The sequence below is a fragment of the Panulirus ornatus genome, chromosome 65 (assembly GCF_036320965.1).
Source record: "Panulirus ornatus isolate Po-2019 chromosome 65, ASM3632096v1, whole genome shotgun sequence".
Lineage (NCBI taxonomy): Eukaryota > Metazoa > Arthropoda > Malacostraca > Decapoda > Palinuridae > Panulirus > Panulirus ornatus.
The window spans coordinates 7550148-7575505 of record NC_092288.1 but is presented as its reverse complement, the minus strand read 5'-3'; the positions used below and the strand labels follow the sequence as shown (position 1 = coordinate 7575505).

At 36.8% G+C, this 25358-nt stretch overlaps 2 protein-coding genes across 16 annotated transcripts in view; both read left to right on the top strand.

Annotated features, from left to right (window-relative positions):
- Positions 1 to 14676, top strand: part of msn (serine/threonine-protein kinase msn) — a 154494-nt gene extending 139818 nt beyond the window's left edge. For 11 of the 15 annotated variants that reach the window (XM_071657672.1, XM_071657662.1, XM_071657668.1 and 8 more), the window contains 7 exons: positions 3220 to 3436; positions 4494 to 4705; positions 8694 to 8864; positions 9753 to 9902; positions 10236 to 10346; positions 10904 to 11092; positions 11768 to 14676. In XM_071657672.1, the coding sequence (XP_071513773.1) occupies positions 3220 to 3436; positions 4494 to 4705; positions 8694 to 8864; positions 9753 to 9902; positions 10236 to 10346; positions 10904 to 11092; positions 11768 to 11851 (1134 nt within the window). In that variant the 3' untranslated portion in view covers positions 11852 to 14676. The remainder of the gene's footprint in view (positions 1 to 3219; positions 3437 to 4493; positions 4706 to 8693; positions 8865 to 9752; positions 9903 to 10235; positions 10347 to 10903; positions 11093 to 11767) is intronic. The other 4 variants (XM_071657669.1, XM_071657667.1, XM_071657676.1 and 1 more) reach the window with 1 other exon arrangement.
- A 5096-nt stretch (positions 14677 to 19772) lies between these two features.
- On the top strand, positions 19773 to 23037 carry LOC139746417 (cyclin-dependent kinases regulatory subunit-like). The gene is made up of 3 exons (XM_071657637.1): positions 19773 to 19940; positions 20787 to 20914; positions 22583 to 23037. Exons 1-3 carry the CDS (start codon positions 19885 to 19887, stop codon positions 22657 to 22659), a joined length of 261 nt encoding a protein of 86 aa, XP_071513738.1. The 5' UTR covers positions 19773 to 19884; the 3' UTR covers positions 22660 to 23037.
- Positions 23038 to 25358: the final 2321 nt, after the last annotated feature.

The window sequence follows — 25358 nt, the reverse complement described above, 5'->3', positions numbered from 1 at the left end:
GTGGTTGCCAGAGGGAGGGAGAGAAGAGGAAGGTGGCTGTGTGTATGTTTGTTTTGACAAAACTTTTAGAATGTTCTAAACATATATTTCATGGTTTATGAGCTCATGACTTATCCCACAACTACTGATCATAATGCAAAACTCTGCATAATATGTGTAAGTCTAAGAGAAAACAATATTTGAGTGCCTCTTTACTTTGGTGATGTAACTGTGTGCCCGTTTGATTTGGTACATAATGATTCAGAGCAAGGATCTGCCAGCCTTTCACCCTACAACCCATTGCAGGTTTGGTTGAGATTAGGATTTTGAAAATTGGGATGACCATAGAGGAGAAAGATCATTAGTGAACTAGATGTACAGTCAGCCAAAAGATATTGTGACCTTTAGGTTCGGTGGAATTTGAAATGAGTCGTTACTCCAGTTGTTTTGGTATGTTTGATGCTTCTGATTATTTTTTGTATTCATTTGAATTCCTAAAGTCCCATCCTCATAGAGGTAGGTTGTGTTAGTGGAGACTCTGCCAGTGAGGGTAATGTGGAAGTTATAAAAGGAAAATGAATGTATGAATTGTTTATCTTCTGTTAAGATGAAAGTGGGCAAGTTTTTTAAAGGTATTACTTCTTAGGAAGACAGGGTTAGAGATAAGTTGAAGACAAACCATTCAAAAATTCTGGGAATACTGTGGAAGTAAAAAAACTTTTAGAAATATTTCAGAAGCAGAAACAAGTGATGTAGAGCTTACTATGGAAATTACAAAAGTAATGAAACATTCAGATGGCAGTGATGATAAATCAGTTAGTGTAGTGGAAAACAGACAGGAGAGAGATAGAGATATTAGTTGGATCAAGTTGAATATAGTATTAAACTTGGAAACATTTAAAGAGAAGGGTTAAGCAGGACCATTTTGAGTGACCAAGAAATAAGTCAGCCAAGATAAATATTTGGCTTATGTGCAGAGGAAACTGATTTGTGAAATAATTGAAAGAATTGTAATTGCCAATGAGGAAGATGTTATTAGGTAGTTGTGTAGTTGACAGAATAAGTAGATTGCAGATTGTGAGTAATGATTGCTTGAGGGGGAAAGGAATGAATTGCCAGAAGTACTGAAGTGAAGGAGAAGAAGCTTCAGGAGTTAAACTGCAAATGGGATGGAATTAGTGTTGAAGCTGGTGAAACAGGAGAGGTTGAAAGATACATATCTTTGATATTTGCCCTAAAAAATGGCTGTAGTCTGTCAGGGGAAGGAAAGGGCATTGAGGGAAAGAAATAGATAAGAAGTTACTTGAATCAGTAATCTGGGAAGTGTGTTCTCTGTACAAGAGCAGACTAAAACAGTAGTGAAATATATTGAAGACAAATGGGGAAGACCAGTAAAGGTTACTTTTAGATATGAGGAAGATGGTCAAATGATGATTAGACTGCATAGAAGCAGCTTATCATAAAGAATTTTCTAGAATCTTAATTTTAGAAGACACCGTGTGAGGAACAAGGAAAAAACTATCTAGTTTGCAAAACTTGAGGAACATGTGGAGAAACCATAGACTATGTCACCTATAACAACAATAAAAGGATCCTAGAATTGTCATGAGAGAGTTGGACTGAAAGTGGTATAAACAATTGCACATGGATTAGTTTGCAACAGCACAGAACTAGATTTTAGAAGCTTCATAGTGAAAATCAAACTATTGTTGGAGTTTTCAAAACAAAGCTTAGCAAGAAAATTGACTTGGATTAAGTATTTCCTGAAAGGTAAACAGTAGCAAGGACTAGACTATATCAAGTACCATAATAAGAAACAAGTTGTGAAAGGGACCTGTGAATGATTGTTAAACATTTTGAATGATATCGTTTTGTTTGTATCATCAGATTTGTAAGACTGATGTTATTGAGAAAATTATAGTAACTTGCATCATCATGGTTGTGATAATTTTTAAACAACAGATTAGAAATTCAACAGAGCATAGCCAAGAGGCCTACCAGGGCCATAGGAAGCCCAAGGCAATGTTGATGGTAGGGGACCAGGGAAGTAAATCCCCTTGGAGGTTCCTGTTTATAGAATTCATTTTTATTTAAAACAAGATTTTTTAGGAGTCTGCTCTATGTATTTTTAACTGAATCCTGGAGTTGTATTTGTATTCACCAACTGGTCAAAACTGTATGTGGTAACTTTTTGATTGATTGGGTCTTGGCTCTCATTAAGAAGCCTGCACATGTGGAACCTGTTTCCAGAACATCATATATGTACAGAATACATATGAAAGGCAAATTATATATTGGTGAGTATAGAAATTGCCTGCAAGTACATGACAGATATGTAGGAAGGTCCTTACAGCATATGTTTGACACAAATTTGGAACATGCTGGAACAGTTTGGTCTCTTCGCATGAGGGATCATACAGATCTGGAAAGGGAGAATAATGGGAACCATGATAACCATGTGTAATTTTTGAGGGGCCTATGATTATAATAATAGTAAAGTTTTTAAAGTCAGAAGAGTCTTAATGTAAGAACATAAAAAGAAGCTAGTCATAAAGAGTGACGGATGAATTAGAAGAAAATGTATGTTTAGAAACGAGCATTGAGCTTGGAGAACAAGTGTTATAGAAATTGAATATATATGGTTGGTTTTGAAGAATCAAAAGGTTGTATGATAGAAATGAGAGGATAAAAGTTGGGGCCCTGGGATTGTAAAGCTTCCTAACCATATGTACGAATTGGTAATCACATAAGTACACATATTTGGCCAAACAATATATATGAGCTACTTTTTTTTTTTGTTTCATAGCAGTTCCTTTTTTCTTAATTTTACCCATTGTACCGTAACCACTTTACATGCTCCTTTACCTGTGGCTTCTCATTCTTTATTAAGCACATATTTTTTACTTATTCCATTTTGGTACTAGCAAATGGCAACTGCTTCACTTATATAACAGCCGAACCAACACAGAGACTTCTCCAGCTAATATTTTGACAATGTAAATTGAAAATGAGAAAAAAAGGAGTATGTCATTACATGGGAAGGGTGCTAAAGATTTGTTGCTTGTCATCCTGCTTTAAATCTGGAAGAGGTCATACGTGAGATACATTGAAGGATAGACCTGATGGGGCAGAAAGCTAGCATAAATCATGGTGGATACTATTGTGTATACAATTGATAGTTAAAATAAAAAAAAAAATTTATCAGTTAACTGTAGTTCTTCTGTTTGCCTCTTTTCACAGTACCGACAAGCAGTTGGTAAGGGTACTCCTCACCTTCAGAATAAACAGCGGTCATTCATGGCGTTTGGTTTTGGTGTTGGTGGAACGGAACCAGCGCGGCGAGAATCACACATCAGCATCAACGTTGCACCAACCTCACATGAAGTCAATGATACCCCTGAAATTAGGAAGTACAAGAAGAGATTCAACTCAGAAATTCTCTGTGCCTCATTATGGGGTGAGTATTTTATCTGATTTCAGGAAAAATATTCAATGTATTATATCAGTAAGAGATTTAGCTTGTTCATAACAGTCTTGCTTTTAGACTTTTTAGATAAGCTTTTTAACTAATGAAAACATTTGATATACATACAATATATGCAAAGTGGATGTGGATAGGGATTTGTGGTTTAGGTGCATTACACATGACAGCTAGAGACTGAGTGTGAACGAATGTGACCTTTTTTGTTGGTTTTCCTGGCACTACCGCGCTGAAGCAGGGGGTACCAATGCTGTTTCCTGTGGGGCAGGGTAGTGCCCACCTTTTCAGGTAAACATATGAAACAAACTTGGTTTCATTTGCAGACATCATCTCTATAGTTGTTACATATGTTGTCCCAAAACCAGAGCATACCATCCTGAACCATGCCTCACAGACTAATGTGTGGTTTAATATAGCCCTTTTCCTGCAGTATTTTTGTTACACACAAATGGGTATTTTTTTCTGTTAAGTGCAGATGGTGCTTATGTAGTTAGAATTCTTGAATTGACTACCTCTGTCTTGAGGTGAAATATACAGCCATTATTGATTGTAATGGTATCTGATGTAGTTGCTAGTTGTATTAGTTTATTAAGGAAATTATGATCTAGTTAATACTAGTAACAAGTTTATAGAGATGTGGTATGTTTTTAGAATATTTGAGAGTATTTCACAAACAGAGCGAGCCTTGAATATGGGGATTAGTACAGCAAAAGGCTTGATTTGATTACACCAGCATCTTTGTTTGCGCATTGCCACAACTTGTGGTAGAATATTCTTTTTTGAGTATATTTCACAAACAGAGCGAGCCTTGGATATTGGGATTAGTGCAGCAAAATGGTTGATTTGATTACACCAGCATCTTTGTTTGCTCGGTGCAACAACCTGTGGTAGAATATTCTTATTTTTTTCTATGTATATTTCTTGACATAAATGCCTTTTTTTTTTTTTTTTTTTTTTCAATTTTCAACTTTTAGATTACTTCTTATGCTTTTCTTGATTATGATTTAACCAGTGAGATTCTTATATATTTCAGGAGTCAATCTTTTGATTGGTACGGAGACTGGACTTATGCTCTTGGACCGATCAGGCGTGGGTAAGGTGTACCAGCTGATTTCTCGGAGAAGATTTCAGCAAATGGAGGTGCTGTCAGATCAGAACATACTAGTGACCATATCTGGCAAGAAGAACCGTGTTCGGGTCTATTACCTCTCATGGCTCAAATCCAAAATCCTCCGTACAGATGCTGTGAGTTCATTGTTTGTTAAGTTCTTTGCAGCATATAGTTATAGGTATGTCAGCACATCTGTGGGTCTCTCTCTCTCTCTCTCTCTCTCTCTCTCTCTCTCTCTCTCTCTCTCTCTCTCTCTCTCTCTCTCTCTCTCTCTCTCTCTCTCTCTCTCATGGTGGGGACAGACAAACAAAAGCCTCCTTAGTGCAAATCCAGTTTCTGACTCAAATATAATGCAGCCAGAGTTTTTCATCCACAGCCCATTCTTGCACACTTTACCCAGACCTTCATATGTCTTAGTTCAACCCATTAACAGCACCTCATCTAGATAAACACATCTCTCCAGTTCTTTCTGTTTTTTGCACACTTCTGACCCTCCAGGTACGGGAGCCTGTTATCCTCCATCCCTCTATTCTCTTTAATCTCTTACTTTTATTCTCTCCCTCAGCTTCTGATGAATAGATACTCATCAGTTTTATTTTTCCCATCCTTTTCATGTGTTCAGACCATTTCAAACAACTTTCTCTTTCTCCTTAATTGTACTCTTAGATTATCATATAATCAACCCAACTTGCACCACTTACCATGATTAGGTATTTCTTTCCTGGCCTATCCACCTTCTTATCCCTTGCATTCATTACCCAAAAATTGCATTCATGCATTTTTCAGGACCATTTTTTCCATCTGTACCTTTATGGACACTGACATTATCCACCACAAACTCCATAGGTTTTGGGGAGAGGGGTGGCTCTTTTGTCTCTTAGGGGTGGAGGGTGTTTGGGAGGTGAGTCAGCTATGGTGTGCTGACAGCATATCACTACTGGCAGATTCAAGTAGGAAACTGCAGAAGTTTGTATCTTTAGTAGGGAGAATGTGCTAAAGTTTTTGAAATCTTTTCAATTTCCAGTTTGATTTGTGATGGTGAAAATGTATTTAACTCAAACCATTTTTGTTGTTTGTAGTTGTATCATAGTCACTTTCTTTCATTTCAGTTTTATAGGCTGTAAGGTTATTTAATGTATGTATGACTCATGGTGAGGTGCCTGAGGATTGGCGGAATGCGTGCATAGTGCCATTGTACAAAGGCAAAGGGGATAAGAGTGAGTGCTCAAATTACAGAGGTATAAGTTTGTTGAGTATTCCTGGTAAATTATATGGGAGGGTATTGATTGAGAGGGTGAAGGCATGTACAGAGCATCAGATTGGGGAAGAGCAGTGCGGTTTCAGAAGTGGTAGAGGATGTGTGGATCAGGTGTTTGCTTTGAAGAATGTATGTGAGAAATACTTAGAAAAGCAAATGGATTTGTATGTAGCATTTATGGATCTGGAGAAGGCATATGATAGAGTTGATAGAGATGCTCTGTGGAAGGTATTAAGAATATATGGTGTGGGAGGCAAGTTGTTAGAAGCAGTGAAAAGTTTTTATCGAGGATGTAAGGCATGTGTACGTGTAGGAAGAGAGGAAAGTGATTGGTTCTCAGTGAATGTAGGTTTGCGGCAGGGTTGTGTGATGTCTCCATGGTTGTTTAATTTGTTTATGGATGGGGTTGTAAAGGAGGTAAATGCAAGAGTCCCGGAAAGAGGGGCAAGTATGAAGTCTGTTGGGGATGAGAGAGCTTGGGAAGTGAGTCAATTGTTGTTCGCTGATGATACAGCGCTGGTGGCTGATTCATGTGAGAAACTGCAGAAGCTGGTGACTGAGTTTGGTAAAGTGTGTGGAAGAAGAAAGTTGAGAGTAAATGTGAATAAGAGCAAGGTTATTAGGTACAGTAGGGGTGAGGGTCAAGTCAATTGGGAGGTGAGTTTGAATGGAGAAAAACTGGAGGAAGTGAAGTGTTTTAGATATCTGGGAGTGGATCTGTCAGCGGATGGAACCATGGAAGCGGAAGTGGATCATAGGGTGGGGGAGGGGGCGAAAATTTTGGGAGCCTTGAAAAATGTGTGGAAGTCGAGAACATTATCTCGGAAAGCAAAAATGGGTATGTTTGAGGGAATAGTGGTTCCAACAATGCTGTATGGTTGAGGCGTGGGCTATGGATAGAGATGTGCGCAGGAGGATGGATGTGCTGGAAATGAGATGTTTGAGGACAATGTGTGGTGTGAGGTGGTTTGAGCGAGTAAGTAACGTAAGGGTAAGAGAGATGTGTGGAAATAAAAAGAGCGTGGTTGAGAGAGCAGAAGAGGGTGTTTTGAAATGGTTTGGGCACATGGAGAGAATGAGTGAGGAGAGATTGACCAAGAGGATATATGTGTCGGAGGTGGAGGGAACGAGGAGAAGAGGGAGACCAAATTGGAGGTGGAAAGATGGAGTGAAAAAGATTTTGTGTGATCGGGGCCTGAACATGCAGGAGGGTGAAAGGAGGGCAAGAAATAGAGTGAATTGGAGTCATGTGGTATACAGGGGTTGACGTGCTGTCAGTGGATTGAAGCAAGGCATGTGAAGCGTCTGGGGTAAACCATGGAAAGCTGTGTAGGTATGTATATTTGCGTGTGTGGACGTGTGTATGTACATGTGTATGGGGGGGGGGGTTGGGCCATTTCTTTCGTCTGTTTCCTTGCGCTACCTCGCAAACGCGGGAGACAGCGACAAAGTATAAAAAAAAAAAAAAAAAAAAAACAATTTATATGATGATCTGATAGACTTGTGGTACTTACTTTTAATATAAAACAGTGCCATGTCATTTGTAAAATTGATATCTTTCATGTTGCTCTCTCTTATTGGTCTGTGATTTACATGCACTGGGCTGAATAATTCACCTAAATTGATGAGTTTTTGGTTTATCAGTTGTACATGTCAATATTTTACATATATGCAAAATTTCAGTAGGGCTTATGTTATACTAAAAATTTTGTCATTTTGTAAACTAAAATTTTATAGTATTACTGTGGTAAATGAAGTTTCCTACATTGACAAACATGTGATAAAGTGTTCATCATTAAGAGTCTTTCTTTTTTCTGTGTTCAATAAAGCTGGTCAGTTTAATCTTGGTTAAAAGTGGCATTTTGTAAAGCAGTGTGTTGTTTCCACTCCACAAAATGTGAACCTCTAAAAATTTTGGGATATGTTAGTATGAGAAAAAAATTGGATAAGAATTACATCAGTTGGCACAACTTAAGCGATGGAGAGTATTGAATGGAATTTATTTTGCAGTCGATGTAGAAGAGAACTTAGAATTTTGGATGATAAAACTACCTTTGTTCTCTTTCGAGAAATTGTTTGTATATTTATTTCTTGATAGACTGTCATTTATGAATTATTTATCAGTGAGCTATTTTGCTTTTACAAGTCAAACCATAATGTATTCTGCATAGTTTGTATGATTTCAAAAGTCTTAATCATGCTATAGATACAGTTTTATATAATGCGGGAGACAGCGACAATGCAAAAAAAAAAAAAAGAATGATAATATTATTTATTTATTTTGCTTTGTCGCTGTCTCCCGCGTTAGCGAGGTAGTGCAAGGAAACAGATGAAAGAATGGCCCAACCCACCTACATACACAAGTGTATACATACACGTCCACACATGCAAATATACACACCTATACATATCAACGTATACATATATATACACACACAGACATATACATATATACACATGTACATAATTCATACTGTCTGCTTTTATTCATTCCCATCGCCATCTTGCCACACATGAAATAACAACCCCCTCCCCCCTCATGTGTGCGAGGTATCGCTAGGAAAAGACAACAAAGGCCCCATTCGTTCACACTCAGTCTCTAGCTGTCATGTAATAATGCACCGAAACCACAGCTCCCTTTCCACATCCAGGCCCCACAGAACTTTTTATGGTTTACCCCAGATGCTTCTCATGCCCTGGTTCAATCCATTGACAGCGTGTCGACCCCGGTATACCACATCATTCCAATTCACTCTATTCCTTGCATGCCTTTCACCCTGCTGCATCTTCAGGCCCCGATCACTCAAAATCTTTTTCACTCCACTTCACTTTTTGACATATTTTTAATGATGACTTCTTTACAGCAACAAGTTGAACGTCGAAATGGTTGGATCAATGTTGGCGACCTTCATGGTGCAGTCCATTTTAAACTTGTGAAGTATGAAAGAATTAAGTTCCTGGTCATTGCCCTGCGTGACTCAATCGAGATCTATGCATGGGCGCCTAAACCTTACCACAAGTTTATGGCATTTAAGGTAAGAGTAAAAAGTTAATCTGCTTCATTTTGTTTTTCTCAGTAGTTTTGTCAGTCTAGCATCACATTGCTCAAGATAGCAATGTTTTGTCATCCTTCCCTCATATTCCTGAAATTTAACATTGTTAAAGTGTTTTGCTTTTAAGCTTCAACAAGATTTTGTTGTGAACATACCTGAAAAGAAAGAACAGATGAGTAAAAAACTTGGATTTGTAATTTAAAACTAGTGTATGTTAATGCTACAGGACTGTTTAGGAATTAGATGATGACCAAAAAAAATGCTAGATGAATGAATAAATTATGAGGAATGTAAGTCCTTGCTTACAACTCTTGATTGATTCCCAAAAAATTTAATAGTGAAAAGAATCAGTAAGAAGAACTGAGTAGTTAGTTTGAAGTTGAAATGGGATAAAGATGAATATGAAGAGTAATTTCATTGATTCCATGATTGTAAGATAAATAGCTAACTATACTGTGAAAGTTACATTAAAAAAATCCAGGAGAATCTGTTGTTTAGATGCTTTATATGTAAAGGTTTAGTGTAAGAGGTAAAATTTGTTAGCTTATCTCTTGACTTCAGTTGCCTGTGAAACAGTGAAAGAATTGAATGTTTTTTCAAAAGGCAGAATTTCTCTTGTAGGTATCCGACTTCATTAATCATTATCTTTTATTGGTTACAGTTGCAGTGTTTCTCCACCTAGATGGTTTGACAAACATTGATAATTCATACTTCACTGTCTATATATGTGGTTAGTTTTTATTTGTACATTCAGAATTTGTTTCCAAGGTTCTTAATTCCCCATTATAAGAAGAGAGCTCAAATGAGATAAGTTGCATGTTGAACTGTTTTACCACAGAGTTTTCTTATATGCATTCTTTCTTGTTACAGAGCTTTGGGGAGTTGGTACAGAAGCCCTGTTTAGTTGACCTAACTGTTGAGGAAGGATCACGTCTCAAGGTGGTGTATGGGTCTAACCAGGGATTCCATGCAGTAGATGTTGACTCAGGACAAGTTTATGACATTTATATTCCTAAACATGTAAGTTTTAGCAAATACATTGGTATCATGTGTAGATAAAGTAATTCTAATATGGCAAAGTAGTATATAGTAATAAATAGTGGACAGTTTTAGCTTTAATATATCTTATACAAACAACCACTGCAGATCCTCCTAGCTGGTAGGGTACATTGTACCTCTGCTTTTTGATAAGCTTAGTTACTCATTAGTGTAGAAGCCATTTAACCCTCACATGTGAAATTGTTTGCATATTCCTTGCTGCTTATGTGCAATAACAGAATTGTAAGGAAAAATGCAATTTTCCACTCTTGTTGTAGATATGAGAGAATTTTCTAAGGAGCCATTCTTTTTCAGATCCAAGGTAATATCACACCACACACTATAGTAACGATGCCCAACAGCAATGGGCTTCAGCTGCTGATCTGCTATGACAATGAGGGTGTCTATGTAAATACATATGGAAAGGTAAGGCATCATGAACTTTTGTGAATGCTCATAGTTCAGGAAGGCATGAAATAGTAGACATGGTTTTGATTTCTAATTATCCACAAGTCAGTTTGCAACAGGTCCTTTAGTTAAACCCTTTGGTTGAACTAATAAGATATCCACATTTATTACATCTCCCACTCAGACCAAATAGTTAATCAGCTTGTTTAAATGGAATGAAAAGGATACTTAATAAGATCTTTAGCAATAATTAATCTTTGTGTTTTTCAGTGAAAGCATAGTATAAGTGTAACCCAAAAAGATATAACAACCCAGCTAACCTGTCCCTTTGCCTTGCTGTCTGACATTCTTCCGCCTCTCACACACTCTCCCAAACTCAGACACCTACTTCAGGAGTTTCTCACTTGAATCTGCCACTGTGCTGTGTCATCATCTTCCTTATATTCCCTTTAAAGATCATTTGAGTGTCTTTGAAATTGTTTACCTCTGTTGAAATATTTAATTGTTTACATCTGTTGAAATATTTAGCAGTTGTAACTCTGACTTATATAATCATATCTCCCTTTTATTTTCAGGTAACAAAGAATATGATGCTGCAATGGGGAGAGATGCCAACATCTGTAGCATTCATTGGCACAGGCCAGATCATGGGGTGGGGAAACAAAGCTATTGAAATCCGGTCTGTGGAAACAGGTCACTTAGATGGAGTTTTCATGCACAAAAAAGCCCAGAAACTTAAGTTCCTCTGTGAGCGAAATGATAAGGTAAATTACTCGGCTTATTACTGTCTCTTGTAAGTTTATTCATTTTTTTCTATTTTATTTACATACTGTGTTTAGATAGCCTATGTAGATGATTTGTTATTTCCCTCAGGGTCAGTTTGTCCATTGAGCTTCATGAAGTGGAGGGACAAGGAGAAATAGAAACCAAATTGGAAAGGGAAGGATTAAGTGAATAAGATGTGCGTGCTTAGGCCTGAACATTCAGGAGGGTAAAAGGTGTGCATGAGATAGAATGAATTGTAGTATTGTGGTATACATTGGGTGATGTACTATCACTAGACCGAACCAGGGCACATGAAGCAGCCAGGGGAAATCCAATAATGGTCTTTGGGGCCTGGTTATGAAGAAGGGGCTGTTGCCTCATTGTATTACCAGTTACAACTAGAAAATAGATGTGAATGAATGAGGCCCTTTCTTTGTCTGTTCCTGGCATTACCTTGCTAACAGGGAAAATGAAAAATCAAGTATGAAAGAAGAAAGAAAATTTTTTTTATTTCATTCGGGTTGAATTTCCACCTGCATGGAGATAGAATATGAAATGGACTTTGGTGGTCTGCCAGATATCACACTCAAAAGAAATATTTTTATATATTATTTCATGTTAGTCATACATTTTTTGCTTTTACTTTTGTTCTGAAAGATTTGTATCTTTTTTAGGTATTCTTTTCATCAGCTAAAGGCGGATCTTCGTGCCAAATCTACTTCATGACGCTCAACAAACCTGGCATGGCAAACTGGTAGAGCAGTGGACTATTATGTCAGTGTCATTGATAGCATGTATCTCATTACCAAAGGAAAGTCTTCCTTGGCTACTCAGTAGTTGAACGTCTAAAGAACATCTGCCATAGTAAACTGTGACTGGAGTACTGAGGAAACAAGTACTTGTGTGATCAGTACTACCAAGTGTTACTAAGATTAAGCAGTGTAGTGTGAACATCTTTCCAATTAATCAGCCACAGTGAAGTGTCTGGTATGGGAGAGGCTGCCTTAGACATGGTAGATAAACATTAAAGGCTGTTGGAAGAGACTAAATGTTTAGCCACCACAGCTCTTCAGAACTACTCTCTCTCTTTGTTGCTGTCCTGTTTTTAGGACAGTAAAACTTTCTGTGCTTTACTTAAAGTTGGGCCAAAGTGTGTTTTGGTATCATAGAACTTTACACCTGGTTTGGCAACCCCAGTTTGATAGTGTGAAAACCTCTTTTGGAGTGATAATCAGAAATTTTTCAGGGCATCAGAAATATTGAGTGATTCAGAACATTTAAAGGGAATGTGAAATATTAACTGATTAAAAAAGTTTAAGAATTTGGTAGAATTTTTTTATAGCGAGGTCTTGCAACTAAGTGTACTTGCTCAATTCAGATCTTGAATGCTTCTTCATATGTATACAGTGAGTATGAAGTTAAGACATCTCTCAAGAAGTGAATGATTGATAAGTCTTTCATTAGCAAACTGAACAGTGTCAGCGTTACATATTGCACAACAAGATTAGTGTCAAAGTTCATAGAAATTGAATTTGAAATTATAATCAACCAAGGAAAATTTATTAAAAATGTGCTTGATATTCCTATACATATGATGTGTCAAGTGTAGTATACAAGGTCTAATGATGTCCCACCTGCACAAAAGTGAGACATGTGTGATGGACTACTGAGGACAGCCTACCTTTAGGCATATTATTCAGGACCTGGGCTTAATGAAGCTGCTGTTGAGAATGCGGATGGAGCATCATATCTGGTAAGAGCACACACTGGGTGGTTGTCAGACTTGTTAATAGACTATTTGGTAATCCTTCCTGTTCCTGTTCCTATCATATGTATGATTTCTCGTTCTATTGTCCTTTTTTATACTTATTTTTCATAAGCTTATTTTTACATGACAGTCTCCTCAACAAGATAGCCTGTTGGACCATTATCAGTGATTGTAGGTTCAGAGTAACATCAACTACCTGTACCAAACAAAAGTAGGTATTCCTACAACCCACCCAGTGTATGTAAAGCCTATAATTTTTTTAGATTTTCCAAAGGTGTACCTTTTTCTATGTCTTACAGTCTTACTGGGCCAGTGCCTTTTGGATGTGCAAACAATGAAAGGTTTGCCATTTCAGAATACCCAAAAGGATATATAAAAGATACTGTATGTGCAGTTTGTGTACCCGTTGAGAGTCTTACATGCTTGTGTAAGGGATTGATGGTATCATTGCAGCATTCATTTGTCATTCCATTTTTTAATACAGTATACATAATGCAAATGTACATCAAGGAACTGCATTCCTATTATAGGTTGTACAGTGTAAATGATCTTTTAAATGAAGCCAAAGTGTGAAGGTTTTAGCTAGCAAATAAGCTATTCTTCCTTATCCTCTAACCTATAAGTAAAGCGAAATATGCAATATAGGTGTAAAAATCTATTCTTATGGTGCTCTCTCAACATCCAAAGCAGTAGTATGTATAAAAAGAATGAGAACTTGTTGGGTCATGGGACAGCAGAACAAGGTTTGCATCTGTGAATAGCTCCTTTAATATCTGCTTTTCAATGACCACAAATATTATTCCATTCATCAGGTATTCAAAGTGTCATACAGTACTAAATTTATAGGTATCATCATGAAATAGAGAATAAAACACTTTTAAGTGATCCCAATCATATTTAGCATATCCCTCCTGATTTCAGTTCTACATTTAATCAAGTGCTGTGGTACATTTAGCATACATTATGCTTATTTGCAGTTGCATTTGAGTGATTAATCATAGCTTCAAAATCAAAAATTGCAGAGAAAATACAAGTATGCCAGATATTTTAGACTTCATTTGGAACTGAAAAACACTAGGTTTACAACATAGGTGATTACAACAGACACATAAATGTGCTTTTTATTATCATAATTGCAAATCTGGTACATTATTCATATTATACAGTCAAGGGTGTGAAAATAAAAGTGTGAATTTCAGTAACAATAATTTTGCTAAATGAGAAAGTTCGGAATTAAATGAATAGTACATCTTTGAATAATTAAAATGTGCCACTAGACAGCAAGAGTTATGGTATATAAATGAAAAGAAGTCTAGTGTATCCAGTCATGTTTAGAATGCAACTTGATTAAGAAGATCCTCTATCTTCACTGTGGAGCAAGTTATTTCTGCTCCTGCAGTGGTGATGAAGACAAGGTCATTGGAACAATAAGTTTTTTCTAGTGCAAACCAATGAATGCTGCTGCCCTCTCTTGTCTTGTATGCTCTTTATATCATTAGCTAAACAGTCATTTTATACTTTAGAAATATCAAAGCCTTTGTATTATGAGTGTTAATAGTAAGTTCTTTTTTAACTTATGCATCTAATAGTGAGGCACACCAAGTGCATTTACTGGGACTCTTGTGAATATATTGAACCTTTCCTATTTAATTTGTTTATTTTACAATACTCTCATGGTAATTTTGAAAAAAACTGTATATACTTTTCATTATTTGTATAAGATTATACAGATCAAAAGGCATTCATTACTTTTAACTGGACTGATAGCCATCATTTACAATATGCACATGAATTTCAATAAAGAATTCATCGAAACTCTTGCCATTTTTAGCACCTTGTTATGACAGTTATCTTCATTACAAAGGTAATGTATATATTCTTTCTCCTTGTTTTTATGATGATGTGCATTAGTTTTTTTTTTTTTTTTTTTTTTTTTTAATATGAACTGTGTCACCTGTACAAGTGATGTATCCTTAGGAACAAACAAACAATGGCTTCATTCAAACATCCAAGCTTTAATTGTCATGTACAGTGTTTCGTAACCAGGGACTACCATGAACTGTCAAGTCCCATAGAGTTCTCCTGGGTTTACCTTAACTATGCCGTAGTTCCACCCTCTAGAAGCACATCACCCCCTCCTCCCTTGTTTAACATGGCCCTCCAACTCATTCTATCCAGTGCAATTTTGTTTCCTTCCTGAATGTTTAGGCCCCAGTACCCATAAGCCTCCTTTACTTTGGTCTTCATCTTTTCCTCTGATAACAACTAAGAATTAAAGAAGGCAGGGTAAAGAGCTTTGTAGATATCACCGGGGTAAGCAAAATTATTGTATATGAAGCTGAACATGTGGAAACACAAAATGACCGAGACACAACATGCAAATGGGCATAATTGAACCAGATGGAACTTAACAGAGATTGATTTAAGCATATAGGTTTTGGAACAAGGAAGAATACTTTGGTGACACCATATGGCATAGCAGTCATGCCATCTTCCCCCTGATGGTCCAGCTCCAAGAAACTTTCCACACTTTTATTCTGACATTTTTAATTGTGGATATAAAGGGTATATTATGTTTTACTGGTGTTTTTCTATCCTTTCAGTTAAGTCTTAAATAAAGGAATGTGTAAAGGCTGCCTTTGGATCCCTGTTTTGAAAGAAACACCAGACATACTTTTCAGACAGTATTGTTGATTTGTGCTTAAATGCTGAAAGTATATTAAAATTCTAAGGTTTCTTTGGAAGAGAATGTAGGCTTACCAAAGCAGAATGAATGAAGCATCATAGGATTTTTTTTTAACTCTGTCTTTTAAGTTACAAAACTTATAAGTCTTACTTTCAGACTATGAAAAACTAATGTCAGACCACTTGTGAACTCCCACACAACCATTGTAGAAACACCCTCAAGTGTAATATCAAATGAGTCATCAATTTCCACTTCATATGATTATGCACTTCAAATAACTGATACTGCTTGTGATCACAGAATAGACTCCTGAAATGTCCATACTAGTTAGTGGTTGCTATAAAAAAAAGGGGGAAATTACATAACCATTTTTTTTTTTTTTTTTTTTTTTCAAACTATTCACCATTTCCCGCATTAGCGAGGTAGCGTTAAGAACAGAGGACTGGGCCTTTGAGGGACTACCCTCACCTGGCCCGATTCTCTGTTCCTTCTTTTGGAAAATTAAAAAAAAAAACGAGAGGGGAGGATTTCCAGCCTCCCGCTCCCTCCCCTTTTAGTCGCCTTCTACGACACGCAGGGAATACATGGGAAGTATTCTTGCTCCCCTATCCCCAGGGATAACATAACCATGTGTATAGGAATATTTGTGATATGCCCACTAAGATCATACAGGATGATGTTACCATATGGTACATAAGAGAAGCATTTTCTGTTATTTCCAGAGAAAACATAGATAATGAAAGATAATGAAAATAAAAATCACAAAACTATAGATAGTGAAGAAAGGTGAGTTTTGTTGCAAATCTTGATGCCTTCTATTTCTTGACGGGAAGGAGTATACACATGTACATACACACCGAACACAAAAGACAAAGAAAAGTAAGAAGGCAGGCTAATTAAAAGATTGTTTATCTCTTTCTGTTTATCTAGCTGTCTTTCTATTTATCAATAACACTGACATCTGTTCCTTCCAAGAACTCCCTTAAGAGGGTGGCCACAGCAAAAGAGTCGCCAGAGCCAGTTAAAAGATTACTAAAGGTTATAGAAATTCTCTGAAATAAGGAAAGGAGATTTGGCAGTTATAATTGAGATTTAGGGGAAAACAGAAGCAAAAAATGGAAGATAGCAAGTGAGGCAACAGAGATGGAGCAGCTCTGCTTCCACTATGGATTATAGGAGTGTTAGATGATGGTAATTTCAGACTTAAAGTAGTGTTTACAAGTGTAGATGGATTAGGAGTAAATTTTAAAGAGCTAAGATTCATTTTGGAAACGACAATCATGTAATGTGTATGTATCATCATGTGGGACATGAAGCTAAAAGAGCAGAGATGAAGCAATGCTTAGAGCAGATATAACTGGAAATTATACAAAATTTAACTGTGTCCATAGTAACATGAATTGAGAAATGAAGGTTAGTAGTTAAGAGCATTGTGAGGAAAGGTTCTGTGATATTTACAGTGAAGTGGGAGGCACATGAGTACCTGTGACCTCATATTCAGAGAAAAGGTCGAGAAAGAGGTAGGAGTGGTTCAATAAAAGATGTCAAAAGGCAAAGGAGATTTGAACTGTGGGCTATTCTTGGTATATGTATATGTTATGCTAGAAGGAATAGATTCATACCTAAATATGTTTGCAGATGATACCAAAATAATGATAGAAATAAGGAATGAAAACAAATCATTTTACATGAGAACATGGACTATAAAATTGGTCAGAAAAAGGGATGACAAGATTCAAATCACATAAGTGTAAGGTAATGAGGATGGGATACCGACTAAGACCCCATTTGGAATCAAAATATGAGATACCTAATTTGGCATCATTTAGATCAGGGAAATTGTGAAAAGTAAATTGGTGATAAATATAAGATTACATTCAAGTATATACATCAGAAAATGTTAGTAAGCTATTCACAACATAGACCAAAAAGGAATGTTTCTCAGGTCTGGTCACTACACCCAACGAAACCTAAAGACATGATTGAGAGGATCAGAGCAACCAATATGGTGTTAGAGTTAAGAGACCTTTATCTACAATAAAATTTTGAAAGCTACACGGGAGAGACGACCTGATCTGTTTTTCAGCTTTTAACTGGCTGATGACGGTAAACGGTTCAAGAAATGCAAGACCAATGTTACCAGAGGATGGTTAAAGACATTAATAGATACTGGTTTAATGTTAAAGATGGTAGATGGCTGGAATGGTTTAAGCAGAGACTAAAAGCCAGTAACTTACATAAGAAAATAATGATAAGATCAAGTTCATGAAAGTTGTAAAATGGACAGTTCACAACTATGTGGAAGAAATAATTAGTCAGACGACAGTTGAAAGACGGTTTATAAATGTTACAGTAATACAAGAAGGAAGGAATACGATATGGAAAGTTATTGCCATCATGACATGAACCCTTTGGAATGGGAGGACAAGCAAAACCACATTTAAATTTGCAACAGAAAAATCCTGAATTTGGACAACAGTGCTTATTAACCTCTTCATACACAGTGTAATAGGAAACAGAAGCGGTATTCATCCTGTGTGGAAATGAAATTATTATCATAGTTTGCTAAAAGCAATTATGAAACTCAACATCATTCGCCCATTACTTATCCTTATTACCTGAAGAAAAAAAAAAAGCATTAGGGAGGCTGCCAGAAAGTTGCCAGGAGGGGCCCAATCTCCCCTGATCCCCATGGTTGCTGGCATGGAGTAGGGGAATTGGGGGAGGGGGACTAATAGTTTCCAAGGGTGATCAAGTTCCCTCTGGCCCTCATTGGTTACATTTTCTTTCTATAAAGACCAATAAAGCACAAGCAAAACATGCTCCAGTCAGAGCCAACCTAGGTGAAAAGGTTATAGTGGAAGGGAAAATGAAAGGAAAAGAATTGCATGGCCTTGCTATTCAAGACTTGGAAGTCTTACACTGGTCAAAGTCTAGGAAGCAGCACATACTCGTACTTTGGGTCCAATCCTAATTTGGCGGAAATAAAATTCATGAAGGTACACCATGGTGCGTAAACAAGTAACTAAGTCAGTAATGGTGATTCGATTTATCACTGTGATTTAAGTAATTTCATGTTAGAAAACTGTATAAAGAACAGTTTATTGAAAATGCAGGCAGTGAAATTAAACACGACAACATGCAATATAAGATTATAATTCAAGCGCCCAACTGATAAGAATAAAATCTGTGCATAGGTAGTTGAAAGCAAGCATCTATAGCGATGCTTACATTTTCAGTTGGAGCGATGTGGTATACAGGGGGCGACGTGCTGTCCCTGGATTAAACCAGGGTATGTGAAGCGACGCGAGAAAGCACTGTAACGTCTGTGGGGCCTGTTTGTGGATAGCAGTCTGTGGGAGCCTGTTTGTAGATAGCAGTCTGTGGTTTTGGTGCATTACACAACAGCTGGAGATAAGATGTGAAGGAATGAAGCTTTTTCTTTGTCTGGTCCCGGCGCCACTTAACTAACGGGGAACAAACATAAAAAAGCCATATTTTAAATGATTTCCTCTATTCTAATGTCCAACAATAGAAATTCATTGCGTTATTGCTTTCTCTTAGCTTTAGAAACTGTCCAAGCAATCTTTAATTTGCTACACGTTTCAAATAAATAAAATCTTGAAAGCTTCAATCATATAAAGAAAATTCACACACCATGTGCTGTTCAAGACCTTGTGAATATTTTCATATATATATATATATATATATATATATATATATATATATATATATATATATATATATATATATATATATATATATATGATTTCAAATATCCCAATTTATATCGGGAGATATACACAACACAGGATCCTTGAAAGGGTATTGTTCCCTCACTTTATTTGGGATGAATCAATTTACAACATTTTCCACCACAAGAGACACATCCACCACAAAGAGCCCACCACATTCACACTTCCACACACAGGCCGCCTTGTACCTGTAAATGGCACCCCAACCTCACACACAAGCCCCCGACCTGTGCCGATCATGGCACACCCGTAAACAATCTGTCAATCACAAGACCCCATACGAACCTCATTCTCGACCTATATTTTACTCATACACACATAGACATGGGTAAAGATGTACAAATAAATTTCAAATAAAGTCGAAATGTTAGCAGGAGAGTGAATAATTGCTCGGCCAATCATACCGTAGGATTTCATACTTGGCGCCAAGGTACCGGCCAATCAGAGCGGTGCACGAGAATTTAAACCTCCGGCCGCCAGACCTTCACAGTTCACACGAGAGTTTTAAAAGTCTCGTCGGCGAACGTAGGTTGTGAGTGTGCTGTGTGCTGGCTTATTGTCTCAACAAAATTCTCTCCCATCATGCCTCACAGGATCTACTACTCCGACAAGTATTACGATGATAAGTATGAGTACAGGTGAGTGAGAGGCTCAGAGGTGTTGGTGGTGAGGAAAACTGCAGAGTGAAGTGGGGTTTCCCTGGTGGCCACAGGAATTTTCCGTGAATTGTTTGTTAATTTATACATTTTGGACGCATACGTACGTAAGTTCCCGAATCAGTTTCAATGATTTCTGAAGTCATGTTGAATCAAATTTACTAGGAAATATACAGGAAAACGTATAATTTTTTTTAGTAGCCAATATAGAGTGCAGGAGTTCAAGCTTAGGAGCACGTTGGAGTCCATGATTTCCACAGCCTAATGGGTTGGGAATGATAAAACCATTGGTTCCATGTAGGACCTGGAGTAATTAATGACAGGAAAGTGGCTCCTGGTACAGAATTATATTTCTCGGAAAAGTACTTTAAGGGCGTTTCACTTTAGGGCGCAGATCCCTTAGAATCAAGGACAGTCTTAGGGTTTGGTCGTTATAGTTGGGTAAGGTCTATTTTACCCTCAAAGACCACTTTAGATAATGTGTTGAAATAGGATAGATTTTTTTAATTACAAAAAGCAAATTTATCCCAACGCAAGTTAATTGAAAATTCTGTAAAATTAGGAAAGAGGCATTTCATTAATAAGTGCATTTGGATGAAACAGATCACTGGACTCCTTGGAGCTGGGATAACGCATTTTGATGCTTATGGTTAATTACCAGCTTTTGGGACATAAGGAAAGCTTAGTTTTTCTTATCAATTGCAGCATTAGGGTAATACGCTGCAACCTTTTTGTAAGTTACTAGTATGACCTATCTTTGAAGCATATTCATTCAAATTATTAGCTTCCTTTAGTTTTATGTATATTATGTTCTTACTGTATTTTCAGACATGTGATGCTGCCCAAGGACTTGTCCAAGCTCGTACCCAAAACACACCTAATGTCAGAATCTGAATGGCGTAGCCTTGGGGTGCAGCAGAGCCAGGGATGGGTTCACTACATGATCCATGGGCCAGGTATGTGTGAGATATCATTTCACTGTTAACTTTTAGATTGGAATTTATATTAACTCTTTAGCCAGAGTTCATACTGCTTGAGATGAACTCAACGTATTCTGGTTGAACATGTTTCCTGTGGTGGCCATCCTGGATTTTGCCTTCATTTATCAAATCTAAAAATTGGTGAATTAAAATTTGTTCTGTAGTTTTTCATATTCTTGTAGAATAGGAAATACAATTCATTCAAAACAAAGTATTACATACACGAGATGTAACTAATATTTCCTTGGTGGTACCCATCTTGGATTTTCATGCATAGAAATATCAAACATACAGCATCTTATGTTCAACAGATTTGCATTTGGTATCATTGCATCCCATAGTTCAAAAAATCCAAGAATTGGTTCGTAAGAACTAAAAGGATAAGTGTAGAATTATGCTGGTATCAGCAGTAATGAAATATCAGATGCTGAAGCAAAAGGAGATATATTTAATAATTTATATATGAGTTGCACCTCACTAATTCTTTGAATAGAATAGATAACTATGGTAGATGTAAATGGCAAGCTAGATAGTGCTTAGGAGCCCAAAAGAATAAACTTTTTATGATAAATACAGGTATTCCTTCAACAGGAGGTGCTTCTTGAGACAATTTTTAATTGACTGGGGTTTGGTCATACTATGTTGATTCATGGCTACTTGATGGAGGAGAGACCTGCCCCAGTATGTGACGTGATTGCAATATCAAAATGAAACAAACACTAATGGAATGTCAGAAATATACGAGTCTGAGTCGGATATGAATTTTTAATAAAATATTGACGGAAGAATTTAAAGTGGAGAAATTTTGACAATTATCGTAATATATTGTAGATAAACAAACAAACTTTTCAAGTAAAAGTGAGTAGTTTCATATAGATTATTTTTAAGAGGCCTGAATATATTAGTGGCCTGGGAAACAACAGAAGGGTCTGTGGAGCCTGATTGTGGATGGGGTCGTTGGTTTCGGGGCATTATACATGACAGGTAGAGATTGAACATGAGCAAATGGAGCCATTTCTTTACCTGTTTCTGCCGCTGCCTCACAAATGTTGGAACTTGTGAACAAGTGTGAAAGAAAATAAAGTAAATGGTTCTAAAATTATTTTTTTCATTCAAAAATGTGTTGAATAACCAGTAGATGTATATATATCAAAATTTAAGGGAGAGGGGGAGGCCAAGAAGATGTAGGGAAAGAGGTTTTGAGGTACCAAGGTCTGAACATGCAAGTGCCTGAGAGGCTTGCAAGGAAGAGAATGAATTGGATTGATATGGTATAGTGCTGTCAGTTGGCTGAACCAGGACATTTCAAGCATTCAAGGTAAACTGGAGTAGTCAGTGGGGCTTGGCTGTGGATGGAAGGCTTATTCTTTTTTTTTTTTTTGTTTTTTGTTTGTGGAACATTTTATATGTCAGCCAGAGAGTGGATGTGTGTTAATCAGGATGTTGCTTATTACTGAAACTCCTAAGGTGAGAGAAGCAGTTTTTGAAAAAACACAATGTTATGAATGCATACTGTGAAAAATTAAATGATCCTTGCACCTATGAAAATATTAGGAGGTTCCAAATCAAATAAATTACCTATAAGATTAAAAACTATACTAAAGAATGTTTAGATAAAACATTCTGGTGTTTATGATTTGACAGAACCACATGTTTTGCTGTTTCGACGACCCATCACTACACCACCACCCAAAATGGAAGAGGAGGAGCAAGAAGAATGAAATGCACCCAGAATTAGTACTCATCATCATTGTCTTCCTGTGGCTGGGACCATACACGTCATCTGACATCAATACTCAACTTCTTGGAACTCCTGTGTTGCCTGTTACATACTTTCTTTAGCATTTTGAATGAATCTTGATATTAGATGAGTAACATTCCCAAATCTTTAGTTGTATATATAGCTTTAAGGGAGCCTGATTTTGGGTTTTTGTTGCTAAACTTGGAAAGGCTGTTTTTCACAAACAGGGTGCTTTATATAGATTGTCAGCAATATTCTTCTTTATCTTTTGTTTCCATTTTTTTTCATGGATTCATTGACTTGTTTGAAGTTCATTAAAACTTACTGTTTCATACTGTCCAAATACAAATTTTTATAACATTGTGTTTCTTTTATCTACTGTGGAAAAACCTCCCAAACATTCCAAAAAATAAGATCTTTTGAAAGAAATGCAGTGAAGCTTAACATTCTCGTTACTATTAATGTCACTGAATAGATATTCATATGGTAAATTCTTGCTTAACCATGCCATTGCTGGGAGTTGAATTGTAACTTGCTGCTTGGCCTTTATCATTTTTTTTTTTTAGGTATGCAAAGCGAGTCAATGCAAGTAGTATGGTGAAAATAAAAGGGATAATGAAAGCTTAATGGGTAGAAAACGAGGTCACTATCTGGGAGGGTGAAGATGGGCATCCTTGAGGGTATTGTAGTCATGCAGATCTGCATGGATGAAAGGCCTGGGCTGTTAGAATGCATGGAAGGGTGAATGTATTGGAAATGAAATGTTTGATGACATTATGTGGTGATAGGAGGGTTAATTGAATAAGTAATGATAAGATAAAAGAGGTGTGACAATAAGTAAGAGTATGACTGAGAGCTCATTTGCAGACATCTCATTAGCTGTTATACTCTTCTCTTCACTTATGACACATATACCCTCTTTGTCAACTTCTCACTCATCCTCACTATCCAAAGCATTTTATTGCCCTTTCTCAGGTCTCTTGAGCTACTTTTATTATTAACCTTTCGCTCTCTTTCCCTGTAATTTCTTAACCTTTACTCTGAATTATTCTTATAAACCAATTCAACATTATAAAAGCACAAAACACACACAAAAAAGAAGAAAAACATTAGCAGTTGTAATCTAAGGTTCCTCTGATGTATGATACTTTGTTAGCCAGTTTCAATTTCTAAACTTTCATTATAAGGGCCATCAAAGCCATTTCATGTGTGGCAGGGTGGCAACGGGAATAGATGAAGGCAGCAAATATGAATATGTACATGTGTATGTATCTATATGTTGAAATGTATAGGTATGTATATGTGTGAGTGTTTATGTATATGTGTATGTGGCTGGGTTGGACCGTTCTTCCATCTGTTTCCTTGCACTACCTCACTAATGCGGGAGACAGCGACACTATAATACATAAAAAAGCTTTAATGATAACATCATATTTGTGTGAATTACTTCATAATCCTTCCTATGGCACTGTGTTTATTTCTGTGGCTGCCAGTTTCACACTGGCAAGCATCCTCTCACTGTGATGTTTATAGGTAAGTGGCAGCTATGAAATTTTTAAAGTTCTGGTATTATTGCTGATAATGTGGTATCTATAAAAATGGGTGGGAAGCATCAAAACTTGTCAATTATGTGCATAGAACTGGTCTTAAGTGTACTAGATATGTGTGGATGACTTAAATGGTTAGACAGTATAGTTAGATTTATGTGGTCCAGTTTAAAAAGCTGCACTTTTAATATTGACTTATGTGGTCTGGCGTGTAGCTGAAAATGTTTTATATGTTTTTGTTTATCTGGGTAAGAACAGCTTATGAGAAATAGATATGGAGAGTAACAGAAGGAATGAAAATGGACTATTGTATTTCAAAGCTTGTAAAGCAAGTTAAGAGACTATTGTGTGAGGATCATTGACTTTCATACAACCTATATGCTGTAGCAGTTACATAGTCATAATTCATGAAATACTGAATCTATACAATAAAAGGTAAAAGAAACAGTTTGCTTTGTGATATGCGCCATGAATTATCCACTGTGCACTCTGATACCAACTCTTAAATGAGATCCACATTCTAAGGTGCCATTTTTCCATCATTAACTCCATGCATGGGATGAATAAAGTGCACAGAGGGACTTTCTTAAAGCTGGATGTTCTAGCCTCATAGGTATGAGTGCACTTATTTGTTGAGAGGAGAAAAAGTGGAGGAGACAGGACAGAGCACGATTATGAGGGAGGGAAGCTTAGAGAAGAGACCCTCAGTGTCACATTGTCAAAATCTTTGGATATATCGAGGACAACTACACAGGATTCCAAGAAATCTTACAGGGATGACTATGTATTATTAAGACAGGAAGAAATATCATTAGTGAATACCTCCTCGTGGTTGCCATACTGGTGATCAGAGAAAAGACATTAAATACGTCTGAAGATATGGTAGTTGAGAAAGTATTCAAAAACTTTGGTAGATATTTTGATAGACCCGATAATTTCCCAGCTGTTAACTGCAAATGAATTTAAGTAACCAGTCAATGAAATGTTCTTAGGCTGGGTCATAAAGCGTAACGAAGTACTTGGAGTAGGTTCTAAATCTTACCCTATCGCATTACACGAATTCTACTCTACCAGTTCCGGACTTGAGAAATCCGCTGCTGGGTCTGGAGGAGATCCCCCCCAAATAACAAAG

Coding starts and splice junctions, on each gene's coding strand:
- LOC139746417 (XM_071657637.1), top strand. CDS start 19,885: ATGCCTCACAGGATCTACTACTCCGACAAGTATTACGATGATAAGTAT. Junction 19,941..20,786: donor GATGATAAGTATGAGTACAG/GTGAGTGAGAGG, acceptor CTGTATTTTCAG/ACATGTGATGCTGCCCAAGG. Junction 20,915..22,582: donor CTACATGATCCATGGGCCAG/GTATGTGTGAGA, acceptor ATGATTTGACAG/AACCACATGTTTTGCTGTTT.